Here is a 20,350-nt window from a genome sequence, read left to right on the forward strand (position 1 = left end):
CCTGTTTTAATTTCCGAACGTTTTCAAAAAGTATTCCCAGTTCCGACCGAAATGGACTTGTTTTTACTTTTGGAACTCGGTTTCGAAAACGTTTTGATAACAATAAGTCATCGACCGTATCAGCTGTTTTAGCCAAGGAAGAAATGGAAGTTGCTTAAATAATATAAATTGCTAATTTAATTCTGCAAAATGCCGGCAATTATGGTTATTGGTTGCTTGCATTTTTGCATTAAATTTTTGTTGTCACCAGCTGATTGCCTGGCTTGTTCATATTAACACTAAGCATATAAATTATATTTAATAAAATTAAGCTTCAAATCACTTTTTTTTTTTGATAAATGGCAATTATGTGGATCAGTGGCGTTTCCAACAACAAATTATAATAATACTAAAAAAACAATATCAGAATATCTTGCGCAGTTTACAAGTTATTAATTAATTTTATAAAACTGCTCAAATTCCCCATAGTGCTCTGTTAGCGCGCAAGCAGCGCGCGTCGAAAAGTCATACAAAATGAGAATATTCATCTCTCGCCCTCTTTGCACATACTTGTCCTTATGGAGCCAGACAGAGAGAGATGTATTTGGGCGCGCAGGCTCATCTCTATGTATTCGTGCATCTTACAATAAGTGTGTGCATATGTATGGGCTGCTGAGAGAATTGACAACATCGCTTTGTTTATAAGTTGCTTCCCTTTAAATATTGTATGTAAGCTCTAATACCCTGTAAAAAAATTTTTTAATGAAGAAATTTCAAGCGCAAATAAATATTTAAAATTATAAAAACAACACATCGCATATTTTTAATTATCTACATTTGTAAAATTATTCGATTTACGAAGTTTTTCTTTATAAAATATTAAAGACAATTATTTTTTATAGCTAAAGGGCATTTCATAGCACGCATGTTTTGTGTTTCGTGTGCTGTGCCAGCAACGAGCTCGGCCAGCCAACTGAATCGAAACCAAAAATAATTTCCCTCAAACGACGCGTCCACCGAAAAATTACCCAGTGGACGCCCCGTCATGCTTTTATCTGAGACACTTTCAGTTGTATGGGATGACTTCTCTATAGGTTATTTGCTTAGTGATACCGCCAACCAAGCCTGCCAACGCTGCTATATGAATATTATAAGCAAGCTGGCAGCACTGCTTCTACTTTTGTCAACTGTGCTAATTTAAAAATGCAAAAAAATCGAAAAAATAAATTTGATAAAAATTAAATAAAATTAGGGTCAACACTTTAATGCAGGTTTAAAGTTCGTTAGCTCTCGGCGAGAAAAGATAGAAAAATAAATTTAAAAAAAAAAAGTATAAAAATATCTATTAAGCTAACAAAAAAAAATCTGCAATCTTGCTATACAAATAAATTAAAAATAGGTAATAAATTTACAAGTACCATTTTTCTAAAATTTAGCTTTATTTTTGGGTAAGAAAAGTGGAACCAGATCGATATTTTTACTGGATGGGCAGCCCTTGTCTTTAAAAAACAACACGGCATTCCCATTTCCTCAAACAAATTAGCAGCACTCAAATATTGCAAATGCAAATTCCTTTTATCAAAAATTGCACCTGCGTCTTGTGAAGGGCGCTGTGCGCCCACTAAAAGATATGGCTAAAATGTATAGCGTAATACCGGCGGGCTTTGAGTCGGACGATGAGGAAATGGACTATATGATGGCATCACTGAAAATCAAACGTCTCGAAGATATTACAACAGGTAAGTCGCACAAAATGCAAACGACAGCAGTGTGGAAATACATACAGTTGGTGCCGAAAGTGCTAGCACAAAATAAGTACGCACATGTTTGTTATTTTGTTTGTAAAAAACATGGTTAAAGTCAATAAAAATCAATTTAGTTTAATAGTCAAGAATAAAACTGAATAAATGTATATATACATATATATTTTGCAAGAGTAATTGTGTAAATTGTTGTTGTTGTCAAAAAACTTTGTTGACTGACTGCATGTACAGATTTATCAATATTATTATTGTTACATTTAATGTTGTTGTCTTTTAATTGCAGGTGCTGGCATCAATGGTGACTTCGATGCAACTTTGGATGACGAATTTCTGCAGTTTTTTAAAGTGTTTCGAGAAAAGTGGAACATGCACAGCAAATGCATATCCCCTTATATGCGTCAGGATCTGAGCAAGGCTTTAATGCGCCACGAGAATCCCTTGCTGATAGCCCTCAAGATCTTCGCTAACTGCCCGGACAGCAGCAATGTGAAGGTAGCGTTGTCCAAATATCACACATATATATTGATATATCGATAGACACTCTTCTGCGATAATATATTTTGGGGCGATAAGTTTTTTGGCGATAACAACTTCGATATTATTGTCAGAAAATTTTAACCGTTTTTCCATTGCAACATATTTGTTACTTTGTGAAACAAGTAAGCAAAATTATATTTTGACAAAATATATGGCACTGCATACAAGCGCGAAATGTGCAATAAAATAGTAAAAGTCAGGAATAAAAACCGTAATCGAAACCGTAACCATTTACCGGTAATAACCGATTAAAACTGAAACCCTAACCAAAACGATACTTATTATGCCAAAATTATCTAAACCGAAATAATGTATTCATGTATAACGGTTAGTTTCTGTTCAATCAAGAATTAAATTCCATTAAGTTATTAAGGTGTTATCAATGCTAAATTTGAATATTGATCTAATATTTTGTAGTCCGAAATCATATCGGTATTTCGAAATCGAAACCGGCAAAAACCGATTAACGTTATATGGTAAGGAAAAATTATTTGTAACCGCTATAAATGAAAACCAAAATACAAACATAACCGAAACTGATATTCGATTCGGTTGGATACCCTGATTTTAAGATTTTTTATTTTTTCTTATTAAAAATAATGATTGTGGCATAAGTTTTAGTACATTGCTCAAAAATAATGGTTATCATTGAATAATAACGTACAAAATTAACTGTCATTTTTAAAATATAACTTATAATGAAAACGTTCCGTGGTAAATATATGAATGATATTTTTTCATATTGAAACATTATTGAAATTTTTTTTTGAAAATATTATTGATATGGATATTTTGAACTCTATGTGCAGGTAAAGAGTCTCTCGTACTTCGTACTGGACACTGTCTGCAAATTGCAGACGGACTTGCCACAACTGAGTGAACAGTGTGATGACAACACGAGCATGATTGCATTTCATTTTGTGAAGACAACGGGAATGCAGTCCCTGATAAATGCCATGATTCAGACGTATCGCATACACCAGATACGGGAACTTCTCGTCCCGAAGCTGCGGGAGATGCTCGACGATGGTTACTACAAGGATGTGGCACAGTGGTCCATCAATTTACAGCTCACACATCAGTTTGATATGCTCGAATTGGCATTTCCCTTGATTGCCCAGGAAAAGCTGCCTTTGGCGGAACTGTACCTGGAACAGGCGACTCATCAACGTCTGCCTTTCGTCAAGTTTCTCGACTCACTGCTGCACAAGGACAAATCCGTTATTGAGCTATGCGAAGGCATCTTGAGGTGACTATCTTAGCAGGGATTGAAAATAATAATTATTGTACCTTTTTTTTCCATTTTAACTTTCTCTTTCGATAAAAATTATAATTTTAATATAAAAACAAGTGGGCGGCTACTATCAACAATTAAAATGTATATTCTATCAGTTTGATCAAGATATCTAAAAAAACAAAAAAATTTTCATACTAAAACTTAATTTTCGACTAAAGGTCTCTATGACAGCTATATGATATAGTGGTCCGATTTGAACCAAATTTGGTCAGGATGTATAATACCAGCCCAGATGTTTATTGTGTCAGAATTTAATTTTCGGCCTATCCTTCCTATGGCAACTATATGATTTAGAGGTCCGATCCAAAAATAAAAACAAACTTGATCTGCGTACGGTATCCAGAAATCTACATGCCAGGTTTGAAGTCTCTAGCTCTTATGGTCTCTATTGTATATAATTTGAAAATACAAATTTCATTTATCAATCTTGATTTTCCCATATTGCAGTCGGTACAACAATTTGAAAGTATCTCATCACGTGCTGAGCTATCGTCCCGTATCGAAGATTGTTGCACGTTTGGCCAAGAAATACGGCTTTGATGATTCCGTAACGCCCAACTATAAATTCACAAAAACCTGCGGCTATTTGCATTATCTGTACCGTGAATATGAGAAATCACGCATAAATCTGGCCAGTTTTCGGGAGCTGGTTCGTGTCCATGCCTATAACTATGCTTTACAGTCGGATTTGGTCAGTTACCTGGCGGCGGCCAGTGGATCTGGTGCCGAAATGGAGGCTGTCTACTGGTACAATGAATTTAAGCTGCTGCCGGAGGATTGTCCGCATGAAATCAAGTCGCTAATCTCACAAAATCTAAAGGAGCAGAAGGAGCAACTGAATGAGACAGGTGGAGGTGGAGGTGGAACTGGAACAAACACAGCTGGCTGTGATGTGTACCTGAGCATGGATCTGCCGAATGAGTGCCTAATCATTGTGGATACCGCATCCAAATTCGATCAGATGTTGCAGCATTTGCAATGTGAGGAAATCATCTACATGGATTCGGAATGGATGCAAAATGTGTGCGTACAGAATCAGCTGTGTCTAATCCAGATTGCCACCACGCACAATGTGTACCTTATTGATTGCCTGGCCAGTTCCAGTTCCAGTGGTGAGCTCCATGAGGAGCATTGGCGTGCACTGGGCGCCCAAGTCTTTAATAATGCCAACATCCTCAAGGTGGGCTTCTCTCTATTAAATGATTTGACGGTGCTGCAGCGTTCGCTGCCGCTTCAGCTGCGTCTCCAGATGCCGCATCATTATCTGGATCTGCGCACCGTTTGGCTGGAGCTCAAGAAGTCGAGTCGTCACGGATTGGAGCTGCCCTTCGGTAATCTCAATCGTGCGGGCGAAGCGCTTTCGGATTTATCCATGCTGTGTCTGGGAAAGAAACTCAACAAGGCGAATCAGTGCTCCAATTGGGCCAATCGACCATTACGTCGCGAACAGATACTTTATGCAGGTAAGAATTCCGAGTAAGAATAACATCCATAAAAATCTTGAATTTTCGAAAAACAAGAACTGCAAAATACTTGACAGCAAGATGAATTAAGAGCCTAAACCATGATCAAAATAACATTCCGCTCGAAAATCGGTCCAATTTTGTCAAAGTTATGACAGTTCGTAGTTGGTCGAGCCTCTGACCTAGCAACTTTACAAGTCCAAAGTTATATTCAATTAAACATGATTTTTTACAAAAAATTAGAGGTCTCAAAATCAAATTTTAAGGGTTGTTTTATAATATTTTCGATATAACGAGTTGATAAAAAGTGAAAGCTTGAGATCTTAAATTTTCAAAATATTAAACGGGGGACCCTTTGCAATATAAGCTAAACCACGATTTCAAGGTAAAATTTTTTTTTTTTAATTAAATAAAATTTAAATGCAGAATGAATTTAAAAGCCCAAACATAAATAAAATGACATTCCGCTTAAAAATCGGTTCAGTTTTTACCAAGTTATGAATGTTTGAAGTTGGTCAACCGTTAAAATGATAGGTCTCAGAATCAAGTTTTGGGTGTTGTTTTATACTAATTATGATATAAGAAGTTGATTAATAGTGAAAATTTGAGATTTATAATTTTTAAAATTTCAAAAGGACCCTTAGCATTGAAATCAAAATAATTAATTTTTTTAATAGTAAAGGTCATAATATTTGTAATCTAAAATACTCAAAATTTTTAATGGTAGAATCGAGTTGATTTTTAGCTACAAGTTTCCTAGTTTTCTGTATTAAACTTTAAATTTTTCCAAAAATATAAGTATTTAATTGTTACAATATTCATCATTTCTATAGGGAATCGTGGTAGATTACTATATAATTATGACCAGTTGTTTAGCAGCTCTAATTTATATCGCATTTGTTTACTTTGCAGGATTGGATGCACGTTGCCTGTTGCTGATCTATCGCTGTCTGACAAGATGCGTTCCGGATATCAACATGGTTATTGAAAAGAGCATTGCCAGCAACAATTTTCTCAGACGCGGCAACAATAACGTTAAATAATTTACAACGATGTGACCACAAATCTCGGAGGCAAGGGCTTATTTTAAACTTTAATGTTAAAATTATTGAAAGCGTAAAAGTATTTGAATTATATACAAAAATAACAAAAGAGCATAGAACTTTATTAAACTGTGAATACAAATGATAAAAGAAAAAAAAATACTGTATTATTTATTTAGTTAAGCAAAGGAACTACAATTCACATTATCTTTGATATTTAAAGCTTTCAATCAGTCATCAATTAATTAGGACATCTCTTGGGCAAATGCACTGTTCCAATCACGATTAAAGATGTTTTGAAGATCGTTACGCAGCGAAGATATATTAGGATTTGTGTCCTTTAGAACGAGGCCAATTCCAGCGGTATCTGTGAAGTAATCTCCCGACCAATTGGAGGTTCCTATATAGGCAACCCTATCCGTCACCATGTACTTGTTGTGGTTGACACGTCCAAAGGGAATCTTCTGTTGATCCTCATCAGCGGGCACAATGAAACGACGCTAAAAATAAGAAAAAAATATGCGAGGTTGTTTGTTTATTTCAATTTTTTATTTTGCAACGTTGGTATTCCTAAAAATTTTTATCTATATTTATATAAAGGTTGTTTTCGTCTTGAGCTAATTGTTTTTCTGTTTTATTATATCTGAATTTAGTTTCTTTATATTATTTCAAATTTCGATTTCCCAATAAAATTTTTTAGTATAATTTTTTGAAATTTAGATTTTTAAGATTTCCATTCTGCCTCACTTTTTTCCTATTCATTTAATTTCATAATAACATTACTTCTAATTTTGGTTTCCCAATTTAATTTCATAGGATAATTTTATGAAATACCTGTACAAATTTTTTGACTTCTATGCTGCCTTATTTTTTTTCTATTCATTTAGTTTTCCAGTTACATTACTTTTAATTTTGGTTTCCCAATTAAATTCATTTTTTTTAATTCAAATAGTAGTTATTACTCACAATCTGTATATCGATATGGCGCATTGTCGTGGACAAATCCTGCAGGGAGCGCAGAAAATTGTCTATGCTGGGATCGGAATGCTTCCACCAGGAAATGAGCAACTTGACGGAGACGCTACGCTCCACGGCCGCTTTCCGAAGAGCATTATCAATCTCTGGCCAGAATTGTACAGTTGATCCAAAGAGAATCAGCGGATGATAATCCATTACAGAAATGTGCACGAATTTCAGTGCTGTATTTATGGTGTTTAATATGGCATCCAGATCATGGGTCCGTCCATTGGCAGAGAGTGGAGGCGGTGAACTGGCTGCATAAGCTTGCATGGTAAAATTCTCTGCCGGATTCCTGTTCACATTCAACATCATGGGCTGCTCCTGATTGTAATCTGTGCTGTATTGCCAGGGCCAGGATGTGGGAATGCGTGCATTGGGATTGCTGCCCAGATACCAATATGCCTTGAAGTAGGGTTGTTAATATTTTTAATATAATGCATTTCAATAACATTTCGAAAATTAAAAAAAAAATTAATCAATACTTGATATTTTTGGGAAGCAAAAATCGAAAATATCAATATCTATAATATTTCGATATGAAAAATTTACAGAAATGTCAGATAATTAAAAATCATGGCAGAAATGCAGATTGTTAAAAAAAAGTTAAGATTTTAGTGTGAATACTTTTTTTCTATGTCCATATGAAGTGGTGGTTTTTTTTTTATTAAAAAAAATATTCATTACTTACTTGAAAAAACAAATGAAAATATATATGATTTAAATATTTAAGTTTGAGTTTGTCGTGTTTCCACAGAAAATTAATTAATTAATTTTGTCAAAATATAATTTTGTTTTCATGTTCACGAAGAATAAAAAATTGGCGGCAACTGCAAAAATAACGGCAAAAACTATCGCACAATAATATAGCATAGTTATATCGATATTGATATTGGCGTCAGACAAAATATCGCCCAAAAAATAAATCATCTCACAACAATACCAATCAATATATCGATATATATTAAATGATAATTGGACAACCCTACCTTGAAGATCTTGGCCAAGTCGTTGGCCAACTGCGGACAGTTCTGACCCAAGACGCCCAGCTCCTTTACTTGGGTCAAGGCCCGCCAATCCATATTGGCGCTGCCCAAATAGAAATGCTGTTCATCCACAATCCAGAGTTTTGTATGAAGAATTCCGCCCCCCAGATATTTGGGAAAGTCCAGAGTTACCACCTCAGCGGCGCCATAGCTGGCAAGGATTTTTGTCTCCAAATCGGTGGAGACACTCGACGGTTCACTTTGTGCAATGCGTATCTTGATCTTCGTGCCATCTCCAATTCCATTGGCCAACAGACGCTGGAAGATCTGCTCTCCCGGCTGTGCACTGCTGTGATTAAACCCCGTATCCTCGCCCCTTAGTGTCCAGTAGTAGGAACCAATGTCCAGTGTGGATTTGGAGATATTCAATAAATGCTGCCACGCCTCAAAAGTGCTCATAAATTTCGGACTGCCGGGTGTAAAGTTCAATCCAATTGGAATTGACTCGACCAAAGTTAAATTACAATCGTAAGTTTTTTGATCACGTTGATGATGTTGGGATTTCAACATTAACGGCTTCGTTTGGAATGCGGAGCCGGCTAAAAAGATTAGCAGGAATGCAGTTAAAAGGCACATTTGTAGAGCATGCACATTGTTGTTGTTATTGCTATTGCTGCCACTGTTATTGTTGTTGACATTGTTATTGTTGTTGTTGTTATGCAAGGCATTTTCCACATCGTCATCCTCATTGTGCAGCGGTTGAGGTTTGTACATTTTTAATTTGTACTCAAATTACTTTACTCGAATTGCTTTATTTTTTTCTTCAGCAAACACAAGAAAATGCAGAATGCAGCGATAAATGTCAAAATGCAGCTACGGTTGTTGTTATATGAATGAATATCGATAAATCGATACATACTATGATACATATTTATGCGACGTTCTGGTGCTTATATAAGGATCGATATAATAATGCGATATTAGTGTGCGATATTTTTAGCAGCGTTGTTTTTGCAGTTGCCGCTAATTTTTTAATTAATACTTTTGGTAAAACTGTGAAAAACTGCTCACAATTATAAATTGAGATGCTTTCTAGACAGAAACAGCTCTTGTTCCCCCTAAGAACTGGCCAGCACTGGTAAGGAAGACTGCCACTAGGTGCAAAGGCTGCCACCCTACAAAATTTCTAGATTTGGCAGCTTGTTCGAACTTTATCAAATTGAAAACTTGGTTGCACCCAAGAAAATTCACATAATTGGAATTTCTCTAAATATTAAAGATATATTTTTTTTAATTTTTGCTGAATTTTTTTTTTAATTTTTTTTCGATTTTTTCATATTTTCAGTGTGGTCACACGAGAACAATACTGATTCAGTATTTATTAATTACCATCTGATAGACCACAAATGCCTGGTATATTTTAGCATTGGCATTATGCTTCTCACTTAACGTGCGCAGTTTAAATTTTTTTAGTTTTTCTGCAATATTTGACGAGACGCCAGTGCTAGTATTTTATTTAATTTGCAGCCAGAAAAAGCTATTTATTTATACAAAAAGTTGGCACAGTGGGCATAATTCCGCGAACCTAGCCTGCCAGCCCGTTTTATGTTGCAGTATGAATATTAAAATAGGTTGGCAGCCCCGAAACTGCAAAAACAGATGATTGAGAAAACAAGCGTTCATTATTGCAGAAAAGCCTTAGCAAAGTGCACCAAATAAACGATTTAATTAAAGTGAACAACTCCATTTAGCAGTAAGAACAATTAAACAATGGATACATTGCGTGAACGCCGTAAAATAAAGCAGATCAAGAAGCAGCTCAAATTATTGCCAATCAACTTGCGCAAAAAAGCAATTCGAGAGGCGCGCAATTCGGCGGGAATGCAACAACAACAACGCCAGCAAAGACACAAGAAAGCTGCAAAGCAAAAAAAAAACGAAGCTAATAAACAAAATGACTTTGAACGTGCCGAACATAATGCAATGCTGGCGGCAACTTCACAAGAACTGCAACAGATTTTGGCGGGCTGCGCAGAGTTGCCAGATGTGCCCGACGACTGCACGCCAACTGAACTGTGGGGCAAGGTGAGTGAATAATGGAGTCAAATGCACTTGTGATGGCAAGACAAAACGTTCTCTGAGAACAGCATGCTCTGAGAGCGCTGTGACGTCACAAGGTGCTCTTAAACACAGAGAGAGGGAACATGGACGATTGGATAGCGTTGCCTAATGTATTAGATTTTTTGAAAGTCCAATTAGCACTTGTTCTCGCTTTCGTCACAATTGGGTGACCTACTCCGGGCCAAGTTGCTAATTGTTGGCCAGAATGACGATTGTTATGCTTATGGTTATAGCTGATAAATGTTACCGTTATCTGTCAATTCGCACATGCTTACACATATGTATATATTTCATAATTTCCACAGATTGCCACAGCGGAGGGGCATGCCACAAGGATTTTCGTGCAACGCGACGGTCTCAGCACTCTTAAAATTGTGGTAAAGTTGAACGATCATACTTATATGCTTCCAATTGGACCAATTGGAAATATACAATCAATTAAATTACGCTTCCCATTGTATGCGCTGGTGAAATTTCCGCCGTAAATGTAAACAATTTCAATTCTTCAGTAAATATGACGTCAAAAGTGAAAAAAGAGGAGCAACTCAAATTAGAAGTTAACTTGTATTTTAGTTGGAATAACCATACTCCAGTTAGATGCAGAGAAGTGCTAACTAAAAATCATCGATATGAGTTAATAAGATAAGACTAAACTGGAATAATTGTCCTGCTCACTGGAATACGAATTTTCTTTCTTACACTCCCGCTTTTGTACTTGCTCTAATTTTTTAAATGTTTTTAAAAATTATTACTTTATAATACAAAAGTAGACCTATACAAATTGAAAGTAAAACTATTGCTTATGTTCTAATAAGCTAATAAACTTGCTGCAAGTAGAAGCAAATCATTGATTATAAATAAATTTCGACAAATAAATATTATTATTAATTGATTTATTGACATGTTTATTAATAATATTCATTTGATTCGACTTCAACCGAGCTGGAATAAATATTGTCCTGCTCTCATTTTATGCTCACTCTCACTCTCTCATTCTCTCTCGCTGTGCAGCTCCATCAACGCTCTCCTACAATTGCCCAATTGAAAAAAGCGGTCGCCTCAATTTCGATCGCTCAGCACAAACGAAGGCAGCGCAACGAACGTCGTGCGTTAGCCGAAGACAAGAATGCCGGTCAGCACGAAGTTGGCGACAACAGACAACAGGTTGAAATGTTAGCTTCGGCTGCCGCTGCTTCTGTCGCTGTCGCTGCTGCTGCTTCTGCTGGAAATGAAGCCATGCTCCGCTCCAGTTGTGAGTTAGTCAACTCGTCGCTGTTCAACGGGCATGAGCATCGCGCGCTTGTTTCTTGGCGTTTTCTATGGCGCTGCTTTGCACTGTTCAACGTGGACACGAATCAGCCGATCGATGACAGCGCCGACAACGGACGCGCTACTCTAACGGCATTAGGCATTGAGAACGGCACCAATCTTAAGTTTGTGCATCGCGTCAAGTATTTCGGTCGACGGCGGCAGACCTGAAAAAACTACAACAACAACAAACTAGAAGATACTCTCTTAAAGCATCCACTAAAGAAAATAAAAGTAAAGATCATGAATGATCATCTGGCATTTTTTGTCATATTGCTGCTTTACACTTTGATGCCGCTTTTGGAAGCCGCAGCTTTTGAGGATGGCAACAACAACAATGTGAAGATCACCAAAGAGAGCCTCGAACTCACACAGACGATCAACATACAGCGACAGGAGCTGATGCAGCGTCAGTGTGACCTTATCGATTCCAGTCAACAATCCATCGAGGATCTCACGGAACTGCAAATGGATCATATGATTGTGGATAAGGAGCACAAGATCTTATACTGCTATGTGCCCAAGGTACGTGTACATTCAAACCTTTAAAAACCCAAGTCGAATATCTAATAACTACGCGACCTTATGATACCCTGTAACAGTTGCTATCAGTTATATTAAAAAAAAAAAATATTAAAATAACATGAAACTTTAAAGAAATTCTTTTTATTAATTTGAACATCTTTGAGGTACTATTTTTGGACAGAGTAACCTAGAAACAGGACAAAATTTATTAAAATTTAATTACCACTCTTATCTTGTAAATAGGAGTTTTATAATAATAACATTTATATTTTTATTGAAAAATGAAATCTATTACACAAATTATAAATATACAGATGTATACTATTGTATTTAATAAAAAAGTAAATATATACTACAAAAATTTAAAATTTCAATTCTTATTAAAAACAAATTTCAAAATACTCTTTAATTAAAATTTGTATGATGGAGATTTATTTATTACTTCATAACTTTTTTAATGTTTGTAAAACAAAATAGGAGTATAATTATTAATTTATAATTTTTAAATTGAGAATAAAAGAAATTTTTTTTTTTATAAACATCAACAAATTGTTTAAATTTATATTTTTATTTAAAATCGTAATATTTAAATATAAATTTTTATCTTTTAAATTCAGATTTGGATAAATATCAACATATCTTTTTTTTTTTCAGAGTTTTTACTTTAAATATGATATAATTTGTAAGGCTTCTGTTAAATGGATATACTACCCTCTTACATGCAGCGTACAGGGTGAAAAAAATCACATTTTTGCTTCGTCAACATAAAAGCTTGTTGTTTTTGTAGGTCTACCAAAATGTATTTTGTAGAATTATTTTTTCTGTCGTTCTATTCTATTTATCTGTCTGTCCCTTTGTCAGTTTTGCCATGTGTGTTTTATACTTCCCGTCCGCTTCTTCTTCTTTTTCTTGACCCTTTGTCAAATATGTCTCTCAATCTAAATATTCGAGTATAATAAAAAGCAAAAACAAAACTCGTTTTTTTATGTTTTCTCTTTTATTGCCTGCTGAAAAATTGCTGCCACTTCCCACTGTGGTCGCTCCAGTTTTTGCTCTCTTGCCACTTGTGGCATGTTTAAAAATTCAATTTTGGTTGCCATTTTTTTTCAGACAAGTTTGACTAGGCAACTTACTATATTGAAGCTGATTCGTATAATCTAAAGCCCGAACCACTTGTGTCTTATCTGATTTGATTTTGTTGCAATTAAATTCTTTGCCTCCCTCAGATAGACAACTGCAACAATAACCTTCTATAAGTCTCTGTATAATCGTTGTATACAGCTCAATTAAAAATAATATAGTCGTAATTGCAGGTATTGCATTTTTATACCCTCTTAAATGTATTTAAGGTGGGTTTATGCATAGTACTGTCTATATCTTAAAATAGATAAAATCACCATAAATCTTAATTTTGTTTAATCATAATAGATTAAAAGAAAGATTTCTCAAATAATATTTAAATTCAAATTTGTTAAATGTTATTTTTAAAATACTAATTTTGTGCACATATCAAAAAGAAAAAAATTATTTAAAGTTGTTAAAGTATGTTTGTTATGTAATAATAATACTGTTTTATAACAATAATTTTATTATTTCATACTTTTAATTATAAGGATACATTTCTTTAAATAAATAAGTATTTAATTTTTATAATAAATCTTTATTATAAAATTATTTTAAAAAGTAAGTTTCAGGATTTATTTAAAATTAAAATTTATTTGAATTAAAATTTTATTATAAATTCATACATTTATCTCTAATACATGTATCTCTAATATAATGGAAAAGTTATTTTTTTATAATTTTTGATAACCTAAAAAAAATTTATCTACGTTTTCAGATTTTTAATTCAACCTTGTAAATACAGGAGAATTACCAAGTCGAACCCAAGTTCTAGTAGAATAATTCTTGATATGCAAACTGCGTTTTAGTCAATCTTCTATTAATTATAAGCTATTATTATCAATCTGCTGTAATTTGTTGTTTATGAATTGAAAAGTAAATTGCATGGACTCGAGCTGTCTCTCAGAAATTGTAGATGAATGACAAGTTATATTTTGCTGTTGTCTGTTGCTGATTGGATTATTAAATAGTCGATTTGTTATCAGTTCGACCATATGACGTCCCATGGGGGCAATTATCAAAGCGTTCGTCTTTTATTAATTAAATAAAATTTAATCCAAAAAATAAGTTTGTTCGATAAGCATTGTAACCCAAGATTGTCTAATTCAATAATGGAAAAAACAATGAATTCGGTTATTCTACTAAACTCATACAAATATAGTTTCTAAGAATTTAAATTCACTTCATCATCAAAGAACTAAAAATTAATTTGATAATCATAGTGACGCAAGATTGCCCAATATACTCGTAGGAAATTAATAGAACAAGGAACTCTCCAAACATAATATAGATATAGTTGCTCAATCCTCGGCTACTATCAAAGAAGTGCCTTCATAGGAACTATTTGATTAGATTAGCCAATTTATCGACAGCCAAAACGTGTTAAAAACTTTAAAAATAACGTCGTGTTTCATGAGCTCATTGCACTTTGAACCATCGTTCAACATAATGAGTTAACGAACCTTTTTTTGATTTTAGATTGCGCCTGTCGGTGAGTAATACTATATATTATGCCATGACGTATCTCTATAATAGTTGGCCCACCTGTAAGTGTCGCCATCTACAATACTTAGCCACTGACAAACACGGTGTATACTCTACAATTAGCTGAAACTTAATTCTTTTATTTATATTTCATTGTTTACGTGCAGTTGAATACTTAACAACATTTAATTAGGCTCTTGGGAGCTGCAAACAATTAAAAAGAAATATTTTTATCCCCAAAATAAGTCTTTAAATAATATGTTAAATCGTTACAAAAATTTAAAAAATTGTTAAAAATATGTGAGAAGAAAGAAAGTAGTATAAATCAAGAAAATCTTATGGGAATTATTAATTTGGCCTTTTACAAATAAATGAATAATTTAGAAATATTTTAATTTAAATTTTAAAATATGAACATGGTTTTTTTTTTATAAAACATGTCTTTTGGATAAATACTGAAATACACTTAAAAACCTTTCGCGCCCTTTCAACATACATTCTTTAATTTAATTTGACCATCGCTTGTTGCTGCTTAACGTGGCCTTTTATTACTCAAGGAAAATGATTAAATTTGGTTTTATGATCGGTTGCGCTTACGTATTGTAAATACATTTTCTAAGTATGCGCATTGCATATGAAAAATGCTGAACCTGAACTTTGGCATTTGCACAGTGGTGCAAGACCTATTAATAAATGTAATGAATGAAAAACACTTTAAATGAATACCTACACATACACTAAAAGATACACATCGCACCGTAGTACACTGTCGAAAAAATGGACTGTTCAATATATATATTTTTTTGAGGTATCGCAAATAATAATTATTAAACAATTTTTATTTGCAAACTTAAACAGCTTTTTTTTTTAAATAAAAATGTTTCTAAACAAATATATTTATTTTTAGATTGTGTGAATGGTCTAATAGTTTGGGTTGTGCAATGATCAGTAATTGAGTGAGTGAATGAGTAAGTCAGAACAAAGAGTTTTATAGATTTGAAATTTTTCATATACTGGGTACACAAATTTAATTTTGTTTGGCAAATGACAGGAGACGAGTGGCATGTACCACTGTACAGTTTCTTTTCCTGTTTTTGTATACGAACAAAGTAGAGTACTTGTTTTTGTAATTTGAATTGTTTTTGTAGCGTTTAATTACGCTCGACATTGTCGGTTTCTGTCTGCCCAAATGAAATGTTTAGATGTTAAAGTTTAGTTAAGTTGATTTGTTGTTGTTATTATACATTGTTTATTCGCTAAGTGGCTGCACAGTGCCATTAAGAAAGTTTACATACAAATCAACAACAATTAAGCAACAATTGTTTTTATTTATTTCTCTATTACAGTTGGTCTATTGAGAGAAAAGTCGTTCATTGCCATAATAATTTGCATTTGTAGATCTTTTAACTAACCATATGTTATTTCTTTTGGTTTTAATTAAGCTACTTGCACGTTTAAGTAGATTTTTTAACTACCCGGTTAACGCTAAATTACTTTCAGTGTAGTATATCATAAGCTCAGTCGGTTTAAAATCCATTTTTTGAGTATTTTGTAATCGTATTTCTACATATATTTTTTTTTTTTGCTGGGTCATTGTGTGACAAAAATGTTGTTCATGATAAATTGCATACATTATACTACTTTGAAACTTGAGAGGTAAAAAGTACTATGGAAAATGCTGCCTTAATTTGTCAATGAATTTTTTAAACTATCCCCAGAACTAAGGAATTACATTTTCTGTAAAATAACTGAAAGAAATAAAAGTAGTCTATTGTGATGTTTTCTGGGCATGAAAAAATAAAATTCATTTTTAAAATTTTAATTTTTAACTTTATAAATATTATATATTTTAATAGTTTAAGTCTTGTGCTAACATGTCAAACTATTGCTGTTGCAAACTTCGAATTAAAATTATAATGCATCTTTTTTTTTAAATTCTATTACTTTATCAACAAATTAAATAAGCAATTTAGAGTCTCAATACTCTAGCTAATACGTTCCACAATTATTAGCTTCCACACTTATCATGCAAATGAATCGATAAAATAATTTTTAATGCTTAAAAGAACTTTTAGCATTTGTTTCTTGTTTCTCAGTTGGCAACCAACTAAATTGATTGATTATCAATACCATTTCCGCAAATTTATTCTACTATTACAAAACTCATAAGTTCCACATGCATTCCACAAGTGGAACCTATTACAAATATCAATAAAAGCACTTGGAATCCCCAGGCAGTGCTTGGCTTATCGGTAATTGTTAAATTGTTTACGGGTACTCACATGGATACCCGAAACTAAGATTCATTAAACATAAACATATTTTATAGAAAAACCAAAAATAGATTGTGTGGCCTCAATCGGAATATTGTTTATTAAGTTTAAATTGCAGCAAAAAAATTAAACTTTACAAAATGTATTAATTGCAAATTGTATTTTTAAAGGTGGCCTGCACGAACTGGAAGCGTGTTTTGATGCTGCTGACGGGCAAATGGCAGAATGGCACCGATCCACTCCAGATTCCCGCCTCATTGGCGCATTCCGTGGGCATGTTCACCAAGTTCTATGACCTGACGGAGGAGGAACGCAAGCAGGTGCTCAGCGAGGATTACACACGCTTCGTTCTGGTGCGACATCCTTTCGAGCGATTGCTCTCCGCGTATCGGAATAAGTTGGAGGGCGGTTCACCCAGTGCACGTTATTTTCAGTCTAGGGTTGGCCGACAAATTGTTAAGGAATTGCGCCAAGGTGCCAGTAATGAGTCACTGGAACAGGGCAACGATGTGCAGTTCGGGGAGTTTATAGAGTATCTGCTGCGACCTGAACTAAGTCGAGTGAATCAGACGGACTACAACGAGCACTGGGAGGTGATAGCCAAGCTATGCAATCCCTGTGTCATGAAATACAACGTTGTGGGTGAGTCATTTAATGGAATCACTTTAGATAACAGCCAGATTGTAACTTTATCCAAAGCCACTTTTTTTTATATATATTTTGGGACACTATATCAATTAGAAACTTAAAGTATTTTATGAAATACATAGAGCAACTTGGCTAAAATCGTAATATTTTAGCAATCTCTCCATCAATTTAAATGTTTAATATCTTAAACGACGCTTAATTAATGCAATTTTATATTACAGGAGTGATATAAAATCAGAAATCTTTTATTTCTAATTTCTTCCAGAGTTAGTCAAAAAATCTTTAAAAAAAAATGTACATAATATCATAGTTTTCATATTCAAATATAGGAAAGGAAAATTACTCAATATTTAGATATATTTCTAAGCATTCAGAAAGCATTACTCTTTTTAAGATTGGATCTAAAATTACAACTTACATCTAAAAACAGCTAATAAAATAAATAATGACGGATTTGAAGCATTTTTCAAAATAAATTAAATGTCTTAATTACTTATATTTCTCAACTCAGCTCCATTTGTATAAAAATAGTGGGTTTACTGAAATTTCCAAAAAAAAAAAAAAAACATTGATGTTGCCTGCTGTAATCCTAAAAGAACACTTTCTAATATTAAATTTATATTCTAGGCAAATATGATACCCTACTCGATGACTCTGCCCTGGCGCTTTATCTGTCCGGTACCAGGAACCTGACATTCCCCACCGGACATAAACCCTCAAGCACAAAGGCGAATCTACGGAAATACTTTGATCCGCTGCCCATTGGCGCCATACGACGGCTCTATGAGATCTATGAAGAGGACTTTCGATTGTTCGATTACGGCATGGAGGATGTTCTCGGCTTTGAATTCGGCTGATATAAAAATTATATAAATTTCAAAGTAGATGTTATAACTCTGCAACTTCCATGTCAATATCACTGTGAACATGACGCTTTCCTTTGGAGAACTTTGTGATTTTAGTTTAATTAAATTAATGAATTAATTATTAGTTAATAATCAATACAGCTGCATGCGAATATTAGTTTTTAATAGCTTAATTTCTGTCAAAATAAACAGTTATGTTAATTTTAAGGAAATAGTATATTTAAAGCTAGAAATTTTCATCAATTATTTAAAGTATAATGTTAAATGTAGACTACAAGTTGTCATGGTTTTAGAATAAGCTCTTAGAACAAGTTAAAAATATTTTGAACTTGGAGCCAATTTAAAATGCATTGATTTAATCTGTGTAAGGTAGTCTATATATTATATTGATATTACAATTAATATATGTTTTAAATAAGTGTTATGAAATGAATTGTCTTTCATTTAAATCAATACAAATATGTGAAACAAATCGGACTAGAGTTTTCTTTTATTACTTTTTGGAGTAATACAACAAAATTGTATAAATTATTCTCTAAACAAGTTATTTAAAATAATATTTTGACAATTTCTGTTCTTGAAATGAATATATGATAACTTTCAGTTGAGAATTTGGTGAGACTAGAGATTTTTAAATTTATTCAGTTATATTAATCTCTTGGGTTATTTCTAATTTTAGAATCACCCTCTGATGATTTTATAATAATATACATTTACCATTATATATTAGATACATATTGATTTAATAGGCTACTTAAATTCTCCATGAATTGAATGCACATTTGCATTTTATGTCAGATTTGTGCTTGGCATCAATGAACTTTCTTATCAGTATAATTAAATGACGTGATAAAAGGTTTTTTATAGTCATTGACAAGAGTTAAGATTACAAAGTCTGACCTTTAAATTTTGAAAAGCTTTTACAATTTGCAATAGCCAACTAAATTTTATTTTCACGCTGAAGCTTGTATAAACTTGAAGAAAGCTCTTTCAATTATAGAACCATAATATTATAATAAAAAGAAAATATAGAAACGGGTATTTACATCAAAAGTTGAATAGTTTGAAAAGGGAAATTCCTAGAGCTATTTGGATTTGTTCTATAACAAAAATATGTTTATTTTTCCTACAACTATTTATTTCAAAAGATATATAATAACGGAATAATAAGAAACTAAAGGAAATTCCTAGAGACTTTTTGAGTGTTTCTTAAAGATAATATTTATAATATAACATTATTTACTTTAAAAGATAATATAATATTAACGAAATAATAAGAAACTATATAAGGATAGGCACAAAAAATCGAATAATTAATAATTAAAAAGAGGACTTCCTGGAGATTTCTAGATATTTTCTATATTGAAATTTAGTTCCATTCACTAACTCTTTATATATTTCAAAAAATATAAGCGTATTAATACTTAGAAATACTTTGAACAGGGAGTTTCCCAGAGCATATTTGACTTTTATTATTTGCTATAACTTACATACATTTTTATATCGAAAACTGGCTGACAAAGTTGATACACCCGTTAATGGTTGTTACAAACTGTTTCACAAAGTCGATATGGCTCTGCCAGAAGTGTATAGAAAAAAGCTCAACGGCGCCAATGTTGTTTATCACCAATACAGAGACAGCAACACCGACGGAAGCGCAATGAATAAATTAATTTAAATACGCAATATTGTCAATATCAAAGTTCAGTCGAGACCACCAACAACAATTTGGCAAAAACATATACATTTTATATTCCCTGTGATATCGTTTTAAAAAAACAACAACAACAGCAACAATAACGGCACTTCTTAAGCCCCCACAATAATTCAAGGCCAAAAGACTATTGGCTTTCAGTGGGTCAAGAAAGTGTTTGGACAAAACATAAAATTCAAATGAATTTTTTCAAATAATTTTTA

General features: G+C 33.2%; 4 protein-coding genes across 5 annotated transcripts; 3 read left to right on the forward strand and 1 right to left on the reverse strand.

Moving 5' to 3' along the window:
- Window positions 1-1,550: 1,550 nt before the first annotated feature.
- Window positions 1,551-6,224, forward strand: LOC117782360 (exonuclease mut-7 homolog). Its single transcript, XM_034619460.1, has 5 exons — window positions 1,551-1,718; window positions 2,026-2,234; window positions 3,089-3,528; window positions 4,024-5,039; window positions 5,952-6,224. The coding sequence occupies exons 1-5, from the start codon at window positions 1,610-1,612 to the stop codon at window positions 6,080-6,082; spliced, it is 1,905 nt and encodes a 634-aa protein (XP_034475351.1). The 5' UTR covers window positions 1,551-1,609; the 3' UTR covers window positions 6,083-6,224.
- On the reverse strand, window positions 6,171-20,190 carry LOC117782361 (5'-3' exonuclease PLD3-like). 2 transcript variants are annotated; one of them, XM_034619462.1, is made up of 4 exons: window positions 20,179-20,190; window positions 8,089-8,885; window positions 7,049-7,504; window positions 6,171-6,582 (listed from the first exon to the last, which is right to left on the reverse strand). In XM_034619462.1, the coding sequence occupies exons 2-4, from the start codon at window positions 8,857-8,859 to the stop codon at window positions 6,328-6,330; spliced, it is 1,482 nt and encodes a 493-aa protein (XP_034475353.1). In that variant the 5' UTR covers window positions 8,860-8,885; window positions 20,179-20,190; the 3' UTR covers window positions 6,171-6,327. The 2 variants fall into 2 exon arrangements, with proteins under 2 accessions (XP_034475353.1, XP_034475352.1); XM_034619461.1 differs by lacking the exon at window positions 20,179-20,190 and having other exon boundaries at window positions 8,089-8,964.
- On the forward strand, window positions 9,764-11,697 carry LOC117782364. Its single transcript, XM_034619464.1, has 3 exons — window positions 9,764-10,170; window positions 10,512-10,583; window positions 11,218-11,697. Exons 1-3 carry the CDS (start codon window positions 9,856-9,858, stop codon window positions 11,683-11,685), a joined length of 855 nt encoding a protein of 284 aa, XP_034475355.1. The 5' UTR covers window positions 9,764-9,855; the 3' UTR covers window positions 11,686-11,697.
- Window positions 11,740-18,905, forward strand: LOC117782362 (carbohydrate sulfotransferase 11). Its single transcript, XM_034619463.1, has 3 exons — window positions 11,740-12,039; window positions 17,090-17,561; window positions 18,195-18,905. Exons 1-3 carry the CDS (start codon window positions 11,758-11,760, stop codon window positions 18,422-18,424), a joined length of 984 nt encoding a protein of 327 aa, XP_034475354.1. The 5' UTR covers window positions 11,740-11,757; the 3' UTR covers window positions 18,425-18,905.
- Window positions 20,191-20,350: the final 160 nt, after the last annotated feature.

The sequence above is a fragment of the Drosophila innubila genome (assembly GCF_004354385.1).
Source record: "Drosophila innubila isolate TH190305 chromosome 2L unlocalized genomic scaffold, UK_Dinn_1.0 4_B_2L, whole genome shotgun sequence".
Classification (NCBI taxonomy): domain Eukaryota; kingdom Metazoa; phylum Arthropoda; class Insecta; order Diptera; family Drosophilidae; genus Drosophila; species Drosophila innubila.